Genomic DNA, 18,483 nt, shown 5'->3' with positions numbered 1-18,483 from the left:
GTGAGCGCCGGAAATAGTAGGCGCGCCCGTCGCAGGCTTAGCGCGTGTAGCGGCGTAGCCGGGCTGCCGTGGAGGGGCTCGCCCGCGGGTCTCGGGGCCCTGCTCCCGCCATGGGCCGCCGGAGGGCAGCGCGCGGGCCGGGCGCCGAAGGCGGCCGCACTCGGCGAACCGCGGGCCGCTCTCTGGAAGCGTTCGCCGAGGAGGTGAGCGTCGCGCTGCGCGGTAAGTACGGTGTGATCGGCCGCGGACCCGGGGCTGGGGTCGGAGGCCAGGGCAGGTCGGTGGAGCCGCGCGTGACCCGGCCCCCTTCTCCGCCCGGTGCAGCGTCCGTGGAGCCAGAGACGGCCGAGGACAGGGACAGCCGGAGCCCGGCGCCGCTGCCTTGCAAGCTAGCCATGTGGGAGCTGGGCCACTGCGACCCCCGGCGCTGCACCGGCCGCAAGCTGGCCCGCCTAGGCCTGGTGCGCTGCCTGCGCCTCGGTCACAGGTTCGGCGGCCTCGTGCTCAGCCCCATGGGCTCCCAGTACGTGTCCCCCGCTGACAGGTAGGCGCGAGGAGCCGGGAGGGCGGGGTGCCTGCCTGGACCCTTATCTTAATAAGCCCCGACTCTGGCGCATCACCCTTTCAGGGCTCACCTATTGATACCTATCTGTCCAGTTTGCCCCAATTGCCCAGCGTAGAGCCCAGAATATAGTAGATCTCAAATAAACGTGAAGAAATGAGCCTGTTCTAGTTCCCTAGCTGCCCCTGAGCTTGGCTTATAAAGGGCCCCTGGAGGTGGTTCGGGGCAGGGGAATGGCGTTATTGTATCCCTAGCAAGGCCAGTCTCCAGGGACCTACCTGTTCTAGGGCCATCGCCACGGTGGTGCTGGCCCCCAGAACCCTATGCTGCTCCTGGCAGACAGCTGGTGGCACAGTCGGGTGTGGCTGTCATCGACTGCTCCTGGGCCAGACTGGAGGAGACGCCCTTTGGGAAGATGCGGGGCAGTCACTTTCGGCTGCTGCCTCACCTGGTGGCTGCCAACCCTGTGAACTATGGCCGGCCCTGCAAACTGTCCTGTGTGGAGGCGTTTGCGGCTACCTTCTGCATCCTGGGTGAGTGTCGGGGCCTGGCAGCCTGGCTATGCTCCCAGCAGTGTGTTTTCTGCTGGCAAGTCCCAGGAGAAACCGTGAGGGTGTGAGCAGAGGTGGTTGAGATGGAAAGGTCAGGGTTTCTATCCCAGTTCCCACTTAAAAGTTTTCCCCCTGTGGGGTTGAGGTGGCAACATGAATAGCTGGCCTGCAAGCACTCAGATCTGCCTGTTATCTTGGCACCACTGCCCTGAGAGTCCTCCAGCACCCTTCAACTCATCCTCAGGGAATTTATGGTCCCAATAGAGGCCCAGATGGGCAGGGGGATTGAGTGGGCTGCAGAGGCAGGCATGGGCTGTCTGGGCTTAGGATAGCGTCTGGCAGGCGCTTTTAGCTCCTGGGACAGCATTGGGTACACTGGGGACACACTCAGGATTGGAAAGGGACTGTTGACATTCCTGGGTTTCCTGTTTCTGCGGCATCAGGCTTCTCAGACCTTGCTGTCATTTTGCTGCGGAAGTTCAAGTGGGGTAAGGCCTTCCTAGACCTGAACCGTCAGCTCTTGGACAAGTATGCGGCCTGCTGTGGCCCAGAGGAGGTGCTGCAGGCAGAGCAGGAGTTCCTGGCCCATGCCAAGGAGCGCCCTGAGGAAGAGATCGGTGAGGCCTGGCATGGATGTGACCCCCCCCCCTCCCCGTTGGGAGCCAGGACCCTCCATGCCTGCCACCTCTTTGAGAAGCTCTAGGGGTGGAAGGCTGGGTTCTGCTCAAAGCTCACCTGTCACTGTCCTCTCTGCTCCCTCTGTTCAGATCCCTTTGATGTGGATTCAGGTCGAGAGTTTGCAAATCCCAACAGGCCCGTGGCTGGCACCCGGTAGGTCCTTAGGCTTCCCGCCTTTGTGACAGCTCAGACCCAGGCTGGCCTCAGCCTCTGGCCTCAGCCCTTCCTGCTCTGCAGAAACCGGGTGGGAGGGTTGGCTGTGGAGATGGGGGGTGTGGACGTCCCACTGAGAGGCTCTGGATTCAAGAACACGGGAGTAAGAGGAATTTGTACTCGGCCTGAGGGCTCTTGTGGGTCAGGTGGTGCCTTTAGTGAAACAACTACTTCCAGGTTGCTCAGGGACAGTGATGACAGTGACAGTGAGGAGGAGTCTGAGGCACTGGGGCCCGAAGCTGAGGATGGAGGCCACAGCAGCAGCAGCAGCAGCCCAGAAGAGGAGGAGTCGCGGGAGCAGGGGTCAGAGGCCAGGGCCCCTGCCAAGGTTTGGAAAGGAATCAAGAAACGGCAGAGAGACTGAAGGTTCCAGACGTGTATTTTTCAAGGCAGAGGGATGAGGAAACCTAGCGACAGCAGCGGAACTGGTGGGAATGACAGGCCTGGCGGTCCTGGCTCAGCGCATCTACGAGCAGCACTGGGCTCTGTCAGGTTCTCTCCCAAAGCTTCTGTCACAGCCTTGCTCTGGGTCCTGCCTCAGAGTCCCTAATGAAGCTGCAGGGACACTTCGTGAGCCTCTGTTTCTTTGCACTTGGCCTCGGCGCTTGGGGGAACTCTCAGCCTCTGGTGAGGCAGACCCTGGCCTGAAAGGTCTGGACAGTGGGGGTGGCGGGCCACAGAGGAGGTCTTGTGTGGGCGTGAACATGTATGTCATAGGAGAAGCCAGCGTGGAGCTCCTTACACTGACCCACCAGCCTCACAGAGTGAGTGATTCAAGGGACCCCCTTCTGGGCTGAGGGTCCAGGTGGGGGACTGGAGACCTGTGATATTCTTAGCAAACCTCCACATGCCCTCCCTGGGTGGAGGGTTCTGGAGCCCAGAGAGGGTGAGAACACTGTGGCTTTCACTTTCCCTCCACCTGGTGCCCTGGGAGCTGCTTCACTCCAAGGTTTGGGTTGTTCAGACTCAATCCCTGGCCTTCCTGCCTCTCAGCCTAGTGAGCGCCCTCCCCCCAACCCCAACTTCTAAGACAACGCGGCTGCAACACTGGTGACATTGGGGAGGGACCATTCTTAGTTGGGGAGAGTACTGTCTGGTTTATTTCATGATATTAAGCAGCATCCCTGAACTTTGTTCACTGGTACCAGATGCATCTCATTCAACCTCCAGGTGTGACAAATAAAATATCTCCAAACATGACCTAATGTCCCCTGGGGGGCAAAGGCACACACACACACACACACACACACACACACGCTGGGAATCGAGTGCCTGGGGGCAATGGAACCCCCAGGAGGCAGGTGGGGAAGCTCACCTGGTGGACGGGGTAGCTGCTGGCCAGGCCCCACCAAGTTGGCCGCCCAGATACAGGGTTAGAGGGGTCCTTGCTGGGTGCAGGGAGTTCATAGCACATACCACATGGACATACCAGGCAGACAGGAGCTGGGGGACCCAGCTATAGCACGAACGCCACATAGCAGGGAAGGAGGCACCACAGCCCTGGCTGCACTAAGCTGGTCACAGGGTGAGATGACACCGTGGGGACTTGGGGGGGTTCTGGGGCTGGCAGCCGCAGGGGTCTCATGGGTCCGCCTCCATGAATTTCTCCAGCTCCCTGAGTCTCTTGACAAACTCCTGCGCCTCCCGGTTGGTGCGGCCCTCCAGCATCCTCAGTGCAGACCTCACTGCAGGCAGGAGGGCAGGGGCAGCATCAGGCCCTGCCAGCCCTTGGACCCTCTGCCCCCTGGCTCCCCACTTACCCTGGGCTCTGGGCCGGCGCAGGTGCAGGGTGATGGGCTGCCCAGTCCTCGCGCTCCCCCCCGCCTGGGGCCGCACGATGCCGCCAACGCTGCCCAAGCCGAGAGCTGCCTCCCCGGCAAAGTCGTTGCTGGACAGCCAGTCGTGATCCATGACCGTAAAGAGCACACAGGCACCGCGGCGGCGGCACACCTCTGCTGGCACGGAGCTGCAGGCGGGCAGAGGGCAGTCACCTAGAGCCCTGCCGCCTGCCTGGCTGGGTGTTGGGCAGGTGGGGGCAGCACTCACAAGTAGAAGAGTTCATCATACACCGGGTGCAGTGTCCGGCTTTTCACCTGGGTCCGCTGGCTGTGGACCAGCGGGAAAAAGTGCGGCGGGCCCAGCTCCACAATCACGAAGGGGTCACTCAGGCCTGGGGGGCAGGGCAGTGAGCAGCTGCCGCCATCCCACTGGCCTGTCCCCGCCTAGCCGTGCCTCTGCCCCTTACCGTTAGCATCCAGGGGGAGCAGGTCAGCAGCGTGCAGCACTTCCACCACCAGCCGCTGCTCAGCTGCCTCGTAGTAGCAACGGACACTCAGGCGCCCACACCGGTTATGCTCTAGTGACCTCTGCAAGAAGGCCGGTGGGCCCGTGAGCTCAGCTTGGGCTCGGGTGAGGCCACGTGCCCACTCCTGGACCACGTACCTGCTTGAGTTTGTCCAGGTAATACTGCTCAATGCACTCGCGGGTGGAGCACTTGTGCAGGCGCAGCTCCTCCTCCAGCCTCTGCAGGGAGAGGAGGGAAGAAGGTGGATGCCAGCTCCTCCCTGAAGGCAGGGCAGTGGCCCAGGGGAGGCCTCACCTTGTAGCTTCCGTCCCTCAGGTTCTCCAGGGGCAGGCCCTGTCCATCTGCGTGGAAGAACGTGACCAGGGCCTAGGGCGAGGCAAGGAGGGAGAGATGTCAGACTGGCGTGCTGGGGGCAGTGGACCAAAACGGGTGGGGCCTTGAGTTTGCGTAGCACCCGGGTCCTGGGAGCCCGGGGCAGAGCCACCTGTCACACCAGGGGCAAATCAAAAGCCCCCAGCAGCTTGGGGGAATGCTGGTGCCTGAGGCCAGACACTGTCTTAACAGCGCAGGTGCTACTGACCCAGGTGGGCTGGCAGGGAGCAATGCCCTGGTGGGTGCTTCGAGGAAGAGCTGTCCAGACTTGGCAAGCCAATGCATCTTGCCTGCGGCAGCGGGGCCTCGGGGAGGGGCAGCAGCCTCCCCCCGCCCCCCCTTCCCTCGCAGCCCAGCAGAGGGTGGCACCGCCACAAGGTCCTACCTCCAAGGTGAAGTGGAAGCGGCTGTAGAAGTCGGCCGAGACGTCAAGGTTGGTGCCCAGCGCCTGCAGAATGGCCTGCAAAAGCAGCTCCCAGAGGGCCTCCAGCACCCTGCAGGGACACGGCACCCGTGACTGGACCCTGGCCCGCCCTGCTCCACCCGGCCCAGTCCGTACCTGTTCAGGTTCTCCTTCTCCAGCAAGGCGTTCAGCAGGGCCAGCTTCTCGTCTAGGTATTTCATGAGTGGGGCCACAGCCTGCGGGGAGGGTCCTCAGGGCCAGACTGCACCCGGGCCCCACCACACGCTCCCCACCAGGCTGAGCCCTCAGCTGGCCGAGCACTCACCTCATCGTTCTGGATGGAGTCAGGTGAGAGGCTGATGTGCTGCACGTACTTCCTGATGTCACCCACCATCTGAGGGAGAGCAGGGCTCAGCACTGAGGGGAGTGGGGGTAGAGGGGGAGCCAGGTCCCTACCCCACCTTCCTGGCCCACCTTGGAGGTTAGGTGCGCCGTCACAGTGCAGGCCTCCCGCTGCAGGTCCTCGTCCAGGGCCTGTGTGCAGTTGAGCAGAGCGCGCGGGAGCCCTCCTGTGAGCCCCGCGGCCCCCTCTGGCCATGCCAGGCCTCGGAGTGCCTGGCCAGCGGCCCGGCGCAGGAGCTCCACATTGTTGAGGACCACGCAGAGCTGGAGAGAGGTGCCAGATTGTGTGTGTTGGGGGGGTTAGTGTTCCTGTGGTCATACGGTGGCCCCCCCACCTCCTACCCCATCCAGCTGCCTGCCAGCCCACTCACCGGCTCACTCACTGCCTCGCCTGAGGCCCTGGGCTGAGTGTCCACCTTTTTCCGCAGCAGCTCCGTGTAGAAGAGGGCAGCCTCACACAGGTCCTGGGAGGACACGGGGGCTCGAGAGCTGTGGGCCACGTCTGGCCCTGCGGACCCCGACCTATTCTTGGGCTGTAGCTCCCACCTGGCTAAGCTGGGTGCCCAGCCCCTGGGACTGGACCGGGTCTGGCCATGCCAAGCAGGTCCACAGCTCCTGGATGTGGCTGAAGCAGAGACTTGCAGTGGCCACCGAGCTGCTGTGCTTGGAGTTCTCCATCGGCTCCAGCTGGAAAGGCAAAAGGCAGCCTGGGTTTGGGGGTCCCTGGTTGGGTCCCAGTACCCTCGAGCCAGGTGCTCACTCACTGTGTCCACATCAACGGCTCCCTGCAGCCTCCACTTGGCCTGGTCCCGCAGCACCTGCAGCCAAAGCTTCACGGCAGGTAGGAATGGGGCGTGGATGCCGACCAGGGCCAGGGAGCGGCTGTCCCTGCAGCAGGAGGCCAGCAGTCAAAGCACGCCCACCTCAGGCACCCTGAGCCAGCATGGCCTGGGGGCCCTGGGCTCAGCAGCACCCAGGAGAGCCTCCTGCACAGGGCCCTTGGGTTCCTGCTCCAGAGCCCGCCTACAGGACACTAGAGAACACGGGAGGGGGCAGGTGAGGGAGGGAAACAGGTGCACGGAGGGGGAAGTGGAGGGAGGGAGTAGGTGGTGGAGGGGGAAAGGGAGGGGTGGGGGGACAGGACACCCACCGGCCCAGGATGCTGCTCCAAAAGCGCTGGATGTCTGCCAGGGACAGGTAGAGCTCAAAGAGCCGGGACGCCACCTCGAGGGTCATTTTGGAGCTCAAGTCCTCCGTCAGTACCCACACCTCCTCAGCTACCTGCCCCGAAAGGTGGAGTCAAGCTGCCAGCAGCAAGGAAACCCAGGCCCCTTCCCGGCCAGAAAGGCTCTCCCCATCTCCCTGCCTCACCAGACGCTCCAGCTGCCGGAAGGTGAGGGTAAAGAAGTCGATCTTGATGATGCTGCAAAGGACACATCTCAGACACCGGCTCGACCCTGGCCCCTGGCCCCAGTGGCAGCACTTGAGGGGCTGGGCGCAGGGGCGGCAGGAAGAGCCCCGGGGGCCACCTGTGGAAGAGGCTGGCATAGATGCTGTAGCAGGACTGCAGGTCCTCATAGACGGCGTCAACCAGCTCCACCAGCCCAGCAAGTCGCTGCGGTCCCGGCTGCACGGAAGCAGGGTTCACACTGTTCACACTGCGCCGCTGCCACACTCCCCTTCCCCTGCCCCCGCGGCCAAACCCTCTTTGAGCTGTACCTGCTCTCGAGGACTCTTGGCGTTCAGGAGCCTGTCGTACCATTCCCGGTTTCCTCTCTGCATGGCGGCAGTAGGGGGAGGGAAAAGAAGGGCAGAGGGCCTGGGTTACAGCAGGGCCAGGGCCAGAGGGTGGGGCACTGGCAGCGAGAGGGGCAGGGCAGGGGCGGGGCGGGGCAGGTGGCCCTGACCAGGCTACCAGACGCACTTTCAGGGCAGCAGTGATGTCCGTGTTTAGCTCCGTCTCGAAGGGGCAGACTTCAAAGGAAGGCTGGAAGAGCTGCAGCTTGTCCAGACACCTGGCGGAGGAGCCACAGCTGACGGGCGGCTGCCCGGCCTGGCCCCTGCCCCTCCGGTGCTAGCAGCCGCACCCACCTCAGCAGCAGCTCCAGGCGATGTATGGCGGTGCTGTTGGTGGCGGGGAAGTAGTCCCGGAGCTGGCGCAGCAGCCGCAGCGCGAACTCGGAGAAGGCAGAAAAGCTGTCGGCCAGGCTCTCCTCCTGGGGCACAGGGCCCTTTAGAGCCGATCCCTCGGGTCCTCCCCCGGGGCGGGGCCGGCAGTCGGCAAAGCTTTGCCCCAGGAGCAGCCTCCAGCCCCACTGCCCTCCCGCTGCTGCCCCCTCCAACCTCAGCCTCCACAGCTTCCCCTGGGGCCTAGCGGCACCGACGGCCTCGCGTTTGCACCACCCGCTGTTCCCTCTGCTCTGCTCTGCAGCGCCCAGAACTCCCTCTGCTGTTCCTGCTGACAGGCATGACCCCCTCCAACACCCCCCGCCCCGTCTCAGTGTTGCACACCACCGCTCTTCCCCAGATCAACTCCCTCGCGGGACATGAACCCGACGAAGAGAGGACTGCCCCTCACTGCGGGCCCCAGCCCGAGCAGGCCCTCGGCAGGCCCTCCAAGAACATTTTCAGGCCGCACGGCCAAGCCCACCTGCTCCTGGGGCAGTGAGGCCGCCTCATCCCAGTGCGCCTGCATGTCCTCCAGCAGCCCCAGCAGGTAGCCGTAGTCCAGGGTGCAGGTCTGATGGTGGCGGCTGCTGACCTGCCAGTGCCTGTGGGGGTCCCCAGCCCAGAGCCAGGGCAGCGGTGTCGGGCAGGACCCTACGTCTAAGAGACCTCCGAGCGCCCCGCCCACTCACGGGAATGGCCTCATGCCCCGCCCAGCCAATGCCACCGCCCCGCCCAGCCAATGCCACCGCCCCGCCCACTCACGGGAATGGCCTTCTCATGCCCCGCCCAGCCAATGCCACCGCCCCGCCCCTCGTCCGCCCCGCCCACTCACAGCACCGCCAGTTGCAGGGCAGACAGGTTGCTTTGAGCGCCGTGCAGGCAGAGCACAGTGGCCGCCGGCGCGCTGAGGTCGCCCCGCCAGCTGCTGGAGTTGGGCTGGTGGAGGGACTGGGCGTGGGTGGAGGTGGGAGACCCCCATCCCCTCCCGCTTGCGGTCCCCGTCGCCTGCCTTTCCCCAGGCCGTGCCCAGCTGCCGCGGGGACCCGAGGGCGCCTCTACCTCCTCGGCTCGGTGCTCGAACTGCAGCAGACGGCTGAGCAGCAGCAGATAGGACAGGAAGCCCGACCGCCCGCGCTGGCTCATGCCCGTATCTCTCTGGAACACAGGGCCCTTCATCAGGGGCCCGAGCCATGGGCTGAGGTGCAGGGCCGGGGTCCCCACGGTTCCCCACGGCTCCCCACCTGCGTGGTGATCAGCTTGAGCACTAGCTGGCAGTCTCCCTGCACGCGGGAGGCGCTGGAGCGTGGTTCCAGCTTGAACCATCGGTCCTCGCCAGCCACGGGCACCTCCTGCAGGAAGGGGACTCAGAATGGCGAGTTCTCAGAGGCTGTGGGGCTGTGGGGAGAACACAGGCCTCCACGCTTCCCAGGGGACTGGGGTGGCTAGCACAGAGTGAACACTCGGGGGTGCCGGGACAGAGTCCCAAGGAGACTAGCCCTGCGCCCCCCTTCAGTGAGGCTTTCCCCCATGGCCCTAGAAGGATGGAGGACTGGGGCGGGGGGGATTACAGGACACAGCCACTTGGCAGTGCCTCGGTGAGTGAAGCCTCTGCACCCACTCACCCAGATGGGTATGTTGAGGCAGCCCAGGAAGTCATCGGTGTGGTCCTCTGTGGGCCCCGCCTTCCCGTTGGCCCGGGCTGACTTGACGATCTGTTTGAAATACCTGAGCACAGCAGGGTGGGCATCACACGTGTGGTCTCTGGGGAGCCACCAGCACTGGGAGGGCACAAGGGTCCCACCTGCTGTACCTGCCCATGCCCTTCAGGCCAATGACTTCATTTAGCTTCCTGCATGCTTCCACCAGGGACACATCATCGTCATGGTCCCTGAGGAAGGGGCACCCGGCTTGTCTGGAGCCCAGCCCAGCCTGAGTGCCCCCTCCCGCTCCCCTCAGCCCAGAGGCACCCACAGCCCCTGCCTGCAGGGCACAGGGTCTATACCAGATGTCCAGGTGCAGCTGGTCCGTGCTTACATCCTCGATCTCACTACAAGGAAAATAGAGATATCCGTGAGGGGCTGCCCAGGGCTGGGCAGGGACCATTTTAGGAGACACAGGGAAGCGTCCATGACAGGGTGTGTGGCCCTGAGGACACGGATCTCTCTGAGACTCAGTTTCTCCTCTAGCAAGTGGGCATATGAAGGCACCTTGTTTCCTAGGCAGGCACTGAGGCTACTTACAGGGGTCACCCTCTGGTCACAGCCACCCCCGTGTACCCAGGGCTGGGCTGGCACCGCAGGCAATGCCTCCCTGACCATCTGCTGGGCGAGGGGGCTTACAAGACGAAGTGCTCCTTCCAGACAGGGTTCAGGGTGCTGCTCTTGACCTCGGTGACCTGGATGCTCTTCGCTGGCTGCGGGCTGCCACGCTTGGCACCCTTCCGGAAGCTGAAGCGCTGCTCCTTGTGCGGGCCCGGCTCCCGCGGGGTGCCCGAGGCGGACAGGATGCCCAGCATGCAGTACGGGTCACTGAAGCCTGGGACACAGCAGGTGCCTCAGTCCCTGACCCCAGACCCCCTCCTCCCCATCGTAACCAGGTCTGGGAGCAGCGAACACGTCCGGGCCAGTCCTCGCTCACCATTGGGGTCTTTGGCCAGCAGGTTCTTGGCACGCATGACGGACACTTTCAGGGCATATGTGGGGGCCTGTGGGCAGAGAGGTGCTGAGGAGCCTCTAGGGGTTCAGCCCTGCCCTGTGCCCTCCACCCAGGTCCTTGAACACGGGCGTGTGGCTGGTCAGCCCTGCACAGGCAGGCGGCAGCCTCACCTTGGCCTTCTGTACACTCTCGATGGCCTCTGCATGCTCCTCGGGGCTGGTGCCAAACACCTGTGGGGGGCAGGCAGGTGTGAGGGCCCAGATGACCCCCAAAGCAAGGCCGGCCGTCCCCGTGGGGGCCTCAGGCATGGCCCCAGACAGGGATGCCCGACTGCAAATGTCATGGGTGGGGGTAGCACACAGGAGAGAGAAAAGATGTGTCTGCCTGTCCTTCCTACCCTCCTGTGTGTGCGTGTGTGTGTCCATCCTTCCGGTGTGCCGGTCAGCCTGTATGTGTGTCTGTCTGTGCACACACACATACGTGTATGTTGTGTACATGGTGCACATTTGTGTGTTGTTCAGGTGACTGACAGTGATGTCAGTGGTGGGCAGTGGTCACAGTCCTTTTCAGAGCAGGACAGACCGGGCCAATGGGGCTCACCTGCTGAAGGTAGCTCAGCAGGGCCTCCTGGTCGTCCACTTGGTCGGGGCCCATGGTTCCTGCTCGATAGAGGACGGTGTACAGGGCTTCCTCATAGAGCATCTCTACCTGTGGGTGGTGTGGGGAGCACACCCTGAGTCTCTTGCCACCACACCCCTGTCTCCCTTTGGGCCCCTTGGGCCCACCCTCTATGTGTCCAGCCCCCAGCCCTCAGCAGCTCCTCCCACTGGCAGAGATCCACGCCCTGCCTCAGTGCCTTTGCACCTGCCTAGCCCTCTGCTGGGGGCTGTTACTCATCCCTGACCTCTGCTCCTTACCCACTTGCATGGGGAGGCCTGGCCCACCACCCAGACACCTTTACTGTCCACCGAGCCCCAGACTCTGGCCTGGCACGCAGTAGGTGCTCGCAGCCTCACCCTAGGGCCGGAACCCCGTCCCTCTTACCTCCTCCTGGGTCAGGGCTCTCAGGCCACGGTTGGGGTCCACAGGCTCGGTGGGGGCTGGCGAGCTGCTGCGCAATAGGACCTAAGAGGGGGTGCTGGGGTGAGGGTCTCCGAAGGTGGGGGTCCTGTGGCTGATTGGGTGGGGGGGTGATCCAGGGAGGGAATGGAGGGATGGAGGCCAGATGTGGAGGGCCTGGCACAATGCCCCCATGCTACACAGCAGTGCCCGAGACCCATCCTCACCTCAGGGCATGGAAGGCTGCGTCTGCCTTCCTCCTTCTTCAGGATGAGGCGCATCTGGGTGAAGAACTCCACGCCATCCCCTGGTTTCCTGCCGAGAAAGGCCAGGCGTGGGATCAACAGCCCCTCCCCAAAGCTCAGGGCTCACAGCACACGCTGCCGGCTCAGGACCGGCCACCAGCCCACACGACTGAAGGCAGGCCTTGGGCACAGCGCAATGTCCACAGGGCACCCCATGTTCTTGGGTCCAGACCCTCCCGGGCTCCCTTTGGGCCGTGGGGCACCCACCAGGCCCCCGTGGCAGGCTCCTGCGGGTCAGCACTGGCGCTCCCCGGCTCCTCCTCAGTCCTGCGGCGGAAGGACGGGCAGACCTGCACCTGCCTGAGCACGCTGCTCTTGATCTCCAGCAAGGTGGACATGGTGGGGGCCTGCGGGCAGAGAGCACGGCTGTGCCTTCCGGTCCTCCGTTCCTCCGTCAGTTCAGCAGCATCGCCATACACTCCCCAAGAAGCTTCGCACAGCAGATTTAGCAATTACTAAATTAACCAAAAACCAACAGAAGCCATGATCCTGGGAACAGCCTGAGGCAGGAGGAGAGGGCACCTCGGCAAAGAGAGGGCTGGCACTATCATGGCCACCAGAGGCAGGGGGGTTTGGGAGGGCAGCGGCCCGGGAGATCACCCCCACCCCCCGCCCCGGACTGTGCCAAGTCACTTGGTCTCTCTAAGTCATCAGCCTGGGCAGAGGGCCACTGTCATTTCCACTTGAGTGGAAGGGGCTGCTCCCTCTGCAGCCCCCAAAGCCAGAGTAGCAGCGGCTGCTTGAGCTGTTGCCAGGGCAACCGCCAGCCGCTGTGTCTGCATGTGACAGGGGCTACAGGGGCTCTACATACACAGGCAAATGTGACGCAGGAGCCCAGTGGCCTGAGCTGCAGGGATGGACGTGTCTGTGAGAACCAAATGTTCAAGGTGGTGCGGGGGGCGGCGGGGGGGAGAAGCTCCCTACCTGTATTTTCCACTCAGCATCTCCCTGCATAATGCTCAGCCCTGGAGAGGGGTGCTGCTCTGTTCCCCTCATCGGGATGAGGCCCCAGGTTAGGAAGCTGCCCAAGACCACAGAGCCAGCAGGCAGCCGGTAGTGGAGGCCAGGTCCGCCTGGGTCCTGTGTCCAAGCACTAAGCTCCTGGCACATCCCGAGTCCTAGGGTCTAGGTGGGCCACCCTACCCCTCTCTGACCGTACCTCCCTCCTCCCTTAGCCCAATGCCGAGATGGGGGCCAGGGCGGTGTCTGGGCACAGGTGTCTGGGAGTGATGGCTCATGCCGAGTGCTCAGAGTCGCCTCAGGTTCCCCTGGGATCCTGGGCTGGTGGTGATCTCGTGGCACCCAACAGCCTCGGGCCTGGGAGCCAACCAGCACCTCACCCAGAGCTTCGACAGTGGGCCTGTGGCCAGCCCCCCAGGGAGCACTCACTGGCTGCCAAGGCCCCTCAGCCCATATGGGGCAGGAGTGAGCCTGGCGCAGAGCCACAGAGCCCTCTACCTGTGTGATGGGCCCCAGTGGGACTGCTTCCCAAGCTGTCCCTGCCTCCAACCCTCAGGGCCTGGACAGCAGCACAGAACATCCCTGCTAGTGCCCAGGCACCAGGGCCAGAACCACAGCTCCCATTGGTCCAGCCAGCAAACTGAGGCCAGCCATGGTGGCACTGGGCCAAGCCAAATGGCCGGGTCTGCTTGGTCCCCTGGCTGTCTCCAAGGCCCAGGGTGAATGGGAAATGACAATTCTGCAAAGTGGATGCCCCATTTCACAGCCCAGGCCTGGGCTGACTTGCTCAGAGCCAGGATTCAAACCCAAGGCTCCAGGCCAGGCTGTCTCCCACTAGCCTCTCGGTGGTTCTGAGGCAGGTGAGTCTGGGGCGGCTGAGCTGAACCAAAAAGCCAGGTCGGCCTCCTCCGTCAGTGTCCCCTGTGGCCAGCTGGGCATCCTCAGAGGGATAAACACCTTCAGGGCGCTGGATGCCCTTCTCACAGAAATCAGGTCCCTGGCAACTTGGGGGTGGGGGTAGGGAGTGGCAGGATGTCTGGCCTCACGTGCTAGTTCTCCACGCCATCTTCTCGGTCTTCTCTTTCCAGCCTGGCCCCTACTACCCCTTCCCCTCTTTTTCATTGATTCCTGATTCCCATCTCTCCCAGGCCGCAATGACTTCCCAGACAGTGTAAGCCTGCACAACCGAAGGGCGATGCCCATTACAAATGCTGCTCCCTGGGGTCTCAGCCCAACCTGGTCCCTGGGGAGGGGCCAGGAGTATGAATTGTAACCAGCTCTGCAAGTGTTCTTAGAGCTCCATGAGACCAGCTGTCAAGGGTAGCTAGATGCTTCTGGAATGAACGCATGAACAATGATTTTACCCCGTGAGTTCGTTATTCCTTCGAGGTCCCCTCTTACCGTCCTTACCTGTTTCCACGCAATGTTCTCCATGCAATATTCCTCCTCCCACTTCTCTCACTGACCCCCCTCCCCAACTCCTCCGTGCTGCCCACGGGAGCCTGGGCCCCCACCAGTTTTGTAGGGGTCTTTCCCCCAATGGAGGGACGGTGGTCCAGGAAGTTCGGAAGATGATCAGATGAGTATGTATATTTTTAACCCCCCTAGCACCCTGGGGTAGGTGAAGGAGATGGGCGGGGCTTTCACTGACTCGGATTTTGGGGAGGCCAGGATCCTACGAGGATCGTGGGAGGGTGGGAGGGACGGTGCGCTGGGGCGTCTTCCTTCCCGGCCGGTTGCCTGGGAAACACCGCAAAGCGTCTTCAGGGTCCTCAGCCGGATCCCACCCCCGCGGCAGACTGACCAGCCGCCCCTACCCCGACCCCCTCCTACTCCTGTGCTCCCGGGGGAGGGCGCACAGCGGGGCGCGGGTAGAAATGCCGGAGATCCGCTCCTCCGAGCTCGCACCGGCCTCAGTTTCCCCGGGGCCGGGGGCGAGTCTTTGCGACCTCCCGCCGCCCTCCGCCTGGGGGCCTCCCAGTGCCGCCTGGAGGTACCCACGCAGGAGGTGAAGGGGTCGGCGTCCCAGGTCCATCCGGGTGGGCGCCGGCCAAGCTTCGACGGCGCGAGATGGAGTCGCAACACTCACCGTGGGCTTGGGGTCCTGCGGCGGGGATGGGGTCCCTGCGGGCCCCCTTCTCACACGGACCCTCCGGGACGCCCTGGACAGCGACCGCTCGCAGCCAGGCGCGCCTACGACTGAGCGCAGCTGACCCACCGCGGCTGCGGCCGGGGTGGGGGTGGGGGCGGGACCTGGCCGCTCGCCCCGCCCCTGCGGGCCCACCCCCGCACGCCCCCTCCCCCTCCCCTGCACCCCCGCGTGCCCTACCGTGAGCGAGGCCGGGCGAGGGTCCCTGCTCTCCCAGGGCCGGCGCCAAGGAGCTCCCTCCCCCAGGGGTCGGGGCGCAGAGCTGTCAGTCAACCCATCGGTTGTTGCCGACCTGAAAGCAGGCTCAGCTCCGCGTCAGGAGCCCCTCCCGAGGCCAGAGTCGGAGACCGAACAAGAGACTTTTGGGGAAGGGCTGTGCAGCCACCTCCGGAGTCATCCTCCCAGCCCCGCGCTGTCCCCGGTGGCAACCTGGAGCAGGCCTGGGTCTGGGGACTTCGCCACCTCGGGCCTAACGGCTCCCTCCTCTCAAGGGGGCGAGTCCACACCAGGGGCGAGGGGTGCTGCAGTCATCAACCCAGGATGCCCATAACGACCTCCACTACCTGTTGAGGTGATCGTCCCCATGGTCCGGATGAGGCCCCATCCACGCCAGGTTGAGCCACAGCCCTGGTCACACAGCCTGTGGAACCCCAGAGCCTGAGCTGGACCCCACCCACGCATTTCCCAGCCCACTTTTAGGGTCCCTTTCTGGGGTCCCCACTCCATATCCACACAACATTCTGGAACTTGACCGCGGTCACCTGGAGAGCTTGTTAACACAGATTGCTGGCCCACCCCAAACCTACTGATTCCCAAAGTCTGGGTTGGGACGGGCCATCTGTAGGTCTACAAGCTCCAGTGCTGCTGGAGGGTTGTGGGGGCTGTGCAGAGGTTCTGTTCCTGCAGTGCACAGGGTCCCCGGATCCCAGCCCTGCTTTGGGCTCACCCTGCTGGATCCTCAGAGCACCTTGTCCTTGGGGATCAGACAGAGATTTGGAGTTTTCACGCTGGAGGACAGAAACACAAGCCTGGAACCCACAGCTCAGGCCCAGAGGCAAGGCCAGGGGTCAGGCCAGCTGAAGGGAGACCCAAAGGCTGGAATAACAGGGCTCCAGAGCATAGCTCCACACAGGGAGGCACCAACCTTAACCACTGCATCTTTCAGCGAATTGCCCACCCACAGGGTGCTTCTCCCCGTACACAGGGGTGGGGTGGACATCTCTCTGATGGGGCCACCACCTGTCGCAGCTTCCAGATCCAGACTCACATCATGCTGCCCTATACCCACCCATCGTCGTAGGAAGAAACAAAGAACTACCGTGTGTGTGTGTGTGTGAGAGAGAGAGAGAGAGAGAGAGAGAGAGAGAGAGAGAGAGAGAGAGAGAGACAGACAGAGAGAGAGAGACAGAGAGAGAGAGAGAGACAGACAGAGAGAGAGAGAGAGAGGCACTGCAGGGGGATTAGAGACTGCATTACAGGGTGCGGGGATAGAATTGCAGGTTAGGTTTTCCTATAAGCTCTGTCCCGAGGCCCTACTTCCACCCTGACCCAGCACAGCCAGGCAGATGAGGCAGAGGCTTTCAGGATATGCATGGGCTGCTTGGGACAGAGATGAGTCACGGAAGCAGGAGCGGGGCCTGGAGTCAGGCCACCAGCTGCTACTGGGCTTCCTTCTGCAGGGTGCAGCAATCCGTATGGGGGCAGCTTGTCCTTCCCCGGGGGACTGGCAGGTCCTGAGCCAGGATTTTGGAACTGGTGCCCCCACCCCTGCAATTTTATGTCAGGTTCTATCAACCTGTTGGAACAAACACCAGTCCGGTTGCCATGGTGATCATAATGGCTAGGGAGAAAGAACTGAGACTCTGTAGCAGCTGTAAACAGGAAGTTAGGAGGGGCTGCTGCTAGGGGAGGAGGCCCCTGCTTGTACCACCCACCCATGCCCTGGGGACCCAGGGGTGGCCCATGGTAGAGGCACCAGCCCTGAAACTAATTAACTAGCCAGATGGCAGAGGGCCCCAGGAGACCACCATTCTCTGTAGATAAGTGAACTGAAGCCCAGAGAGGGGAAAGGGCTTGTCTAGGGCCACACAGCAACAGGCTGGGTCCCAAGCTTAGCCCTGAGCCTGTTTCCCTAGGAAAGGAGGAGCCCTAGGACTTCCCTCCACACACACTGCCAGGGGCTGGAGCGATGGTCCCATTTGTAGCTGCTCCCTTCATTCTCCCGACCTGTTCTGAGACTGAGGTCAGGCCCACCTGAGTCAGTGTCACCCTGGCTCCCCTGGCCCAGGCCCCTGACAATGGTCCTGAGCAGCACAGCCAGTTGCCCTGCTTTGGAGGTGGTAAGGGGAGGTGGGGCAGGAGGGGGTCACGTCACAGCAGCTGTTAGGGCACAACATTCTGCCTAGAGGTCAGGGCTCTGTAGAGCTGGTGGGGAGGTGGGGGTCATACCCTCTGGGCTCTGACAGGAAAGCGCTTGGCAGGTGTGTGTGTGTTGGGGGTGTGGCTTTCCCTCCTAGGGCCAGGAGAAAAACACCCCGCTCTGGGCTCTGGATAAGCACTCTGAAGGCCAATGCAGAGCAGGGAAAGGCTGGCACAGGAGATGAGGACACGGGTGAGCCCACCCCACCCCTACAGGCTTAAATAACCCACCAGCTCACACTCTCTGGGGGCAGCCCTTGGCATTGCAGGCCCGGCCTCCTGGCAGTCAGGGTCCTCCCAGGCCCTCTGAGCCTCTGCGCCAGTCCAGGACAGAGGCAGGAAAAGGGGCGGGCCACGGGAGTGGGGCCAGGGTTCCTGCCGGTCCTCGTGGCAGGACCCTGAGGACTGCGGGAATCTGTTTCATCGCCTGGGCCATTGTGAGTGGTTCTGCCAGCAGAGGTGGCTCCAGGTGGGAAGGGGTCTGGCCCAAATGGCCCCCTGCCTGAGAGGCTGCTACCAGCAGCTCAGTGGGGTCCTGCTGTTGCCAGTACCTGCACAGGTGAGCCTGTGCCAGGCCTGGGACATGGCAGCAGAGCACCATCCATTGTCTGTCCGCTGGCCTTCCTGTCAGCTTCTGGCCCAGGAGCAGAGGTGTGGCCCCCAGCAAGGACACCTCCCGTCCCGCACTCACCACTCGGTGGGGTCAGGGCAGTATCAGGAGAGAGCGAACGGTGGACCCAGCAGCCGCTCCTCCACAGAACAGCACCATTCTTTGCCCAGCTGAGGGCTGAGATGCCTTGTCCCTGGCTCTGGAGGCTTCGAGTCCTTCCTTTTTGGAGGAATGGAAGGGGCAGCATGAGCACCCAGCTGACCTCTCTGCAGGAGGGCATCCTGGAAGGGGTGGGTGGGCACCTGGAAGGGCAGAGCCCAGGAGTGTGGAACCCGGGTCTGCGCTCTGTGACTGCTGCTTTATTTTCTTCTAGATCAGGGAAAACGGCCTCCTAACAGATGCCGGAGCCTTTGGGCCAAACTGCTGGAGCCGGTTGTGGGGCCTGGGGCAGCAGGGAGGATGGGACCCTGGTGCTCCAGCCCCGTGGGGCCCACAGCCGCCGCATGGGGTCACTGTGCTGGAAGCCTGCGCCTCCTGGGCCCCTGCCACACAGGTGCCCTCGGCCTCCCAGCGGAAGCTGACTCAGACCTGTCAGCCTATCCGTGCTGGGCCTGTGACCTGCCAACTTGTCTTCAGTCTCAAACTGGAGGCTGCTCATGGCAGAGCTTGATG

At 63.3% G+C, this 18,483-nt stretch overlaps 2 protein-coding genes across 3 annotated transcripts; one reads left to right on the top strand and one right to left on the bottom strand.

Annotated features, from left to right (window-relative positions):
* The first annotated feature begins 6 nt into the window (after positions 1 to 6).
* On the top strand, positions 7 to 2,573 carry TSR3 (TSR3 ribosome maturation factor). 2 transcript variants are annotated; one of them, XM_059692610.1, is made up of 6 exons: positions 7 to 222; positions 325 to 544; positions 902 to 1,095; positions 1,557 to 1,748; positions 1,881 to 1,944; positions 2,182 to 2,573. In XM_059692610.1, exons 1-6 carry the CDS (start codon positions 111 to 113, stop codon positions 2,366 to 2,368), a joined length of 969 nt encoding a protein of 322 aa, XP_059548593.1. In that variant the 5' UTR covers positions 7 to 110; the 3' UTR covers positions 2,369 to 2,573. The 2 variants fall into 2 exon arrangements, with proteins under 2 accessions (XP_059548593.1, XP_059548595.1); XM_059692612.1 differs by having other exon boundaries at positions 9 to 222; positions 1,557 to 1,730.
* Positions 2,401 to 12,027, bottom strand: BAIAP3 (BAI1 associated protein 3). The gene is made up of 34 exons (XM_059692618.1): positions 11,882 to 12,027; positions 11,597 to 11,684; positions 11,355 to 11,435; positions 10,911 to 11,018; positions 10,481 to 10,540; positions 10,293 to 10,359; positions 9,995 to 10,190; positions 9,658 to 9,702; positions 9,466 to 9,543; positions 9,278 to 9,380; positions 8,897 to 9,004; positions 8,715 to 8,810; positions 8,488 to 8,603; positions 8,137 to 8,257; positions 7,578 to 7,702; positions 7,411 to 7,501; positions 7,206 to 7,262; positions 7,016 to 7,113; positions 6,858 to 6,909; positions 6,637 to 6,767; positions 6,251 to 6,374; positions 6,033 to 6,173; positions 5,858 to 5,950; positions 5,559 to 5,750; positions 5,410 to 5,478; positions 5,241 to 5,320; positions 5,067 to 5,175; positions 4,604 to 4,675; positions 4,447 to 4,527; positions 4,250 to 4,370; positions 4,051 to 4,174; positions 3,765 to 3,970; positions 3,257 to 3,689; positions 2,401 to 3,215 (listed from the first exon to the last, which is right to left on the bottom strand). The coding sequence occupies exons 1-33, from the start codon at positions 12,010 to 12,012 to the stop codon at positions 3,586 to 3,588; spliced, it is 3,468 nt and encodes a 1,155-aa protein (XP_059548601.1). The 5' UTR covers positions 12,013 to 12,027; the 3' UTR covers positions 2,401 to 3,215; positions 3,257 to 3,585.
* Positions 12,028 to 18,483: the final 6,456 nt, after the last annotated feature.

The sequence above is a fragment of the Myotis daubentonii genome, chromosome 4 (assembly GCF_963259705.1).
Source record: "Myotis daubentonii chromosome 4, mMyoDau2.1, whole genome shotgun sequence".
Classification (NCBI taxonomy): Eukaryota; Metazoa; Chordata; class Mammalia; order Chiroptera; family Vespertilionidae; genus Myotis; species Myotis daubentonii.
This window is presented reverse-complemented; position numbering and strand designations above follow the sequence as displayed.

Coding starts and splice junctions, on each gene's coding strand:
- TSR3 (XM_059692610.1), top strand. CDS start 111: ATGGGCCGCCGGAGGGCAGCGCGCGGGCCGGGCGCCGAAGGCGGCCGC. Junction 545..901: donor TACGTGTCCCCCGCTGACAG/GTAGGCGCGAGG, acceptor TGCTCCTGGCAG/ACAGCTGGTGGCACAGTCGG. Junction 1,096..1,556: donor GGCTACCTTCTGCATCCTGG/GTGAGTGTCGGG, acceptor CTGCGGCATCAG/GCTTCTCAGACCTTGCTGTC.
- BAIAP3 (XM_059692618.1), bottom strand. CDS start 12,012: ATGTCCACCTTGCTGGAGATCAAGAGCAGCGTGCTCAGGCAGGTGCAG. Junction 11,019..11,354: donor GAGCCCTGACCCAGGAGGAG/GTAAGAGGGACG, acceptor CACCACCCACAG/GTAGAGATGCTCTATGAGGA. Junction 7,703..8,136: donor CCTCACTGCCCCAGGAGCAG/GTGGGCTTGGCC, acceptor CCTGTGCCCCAG/GAGGAGAGCCTGGCCGACAG.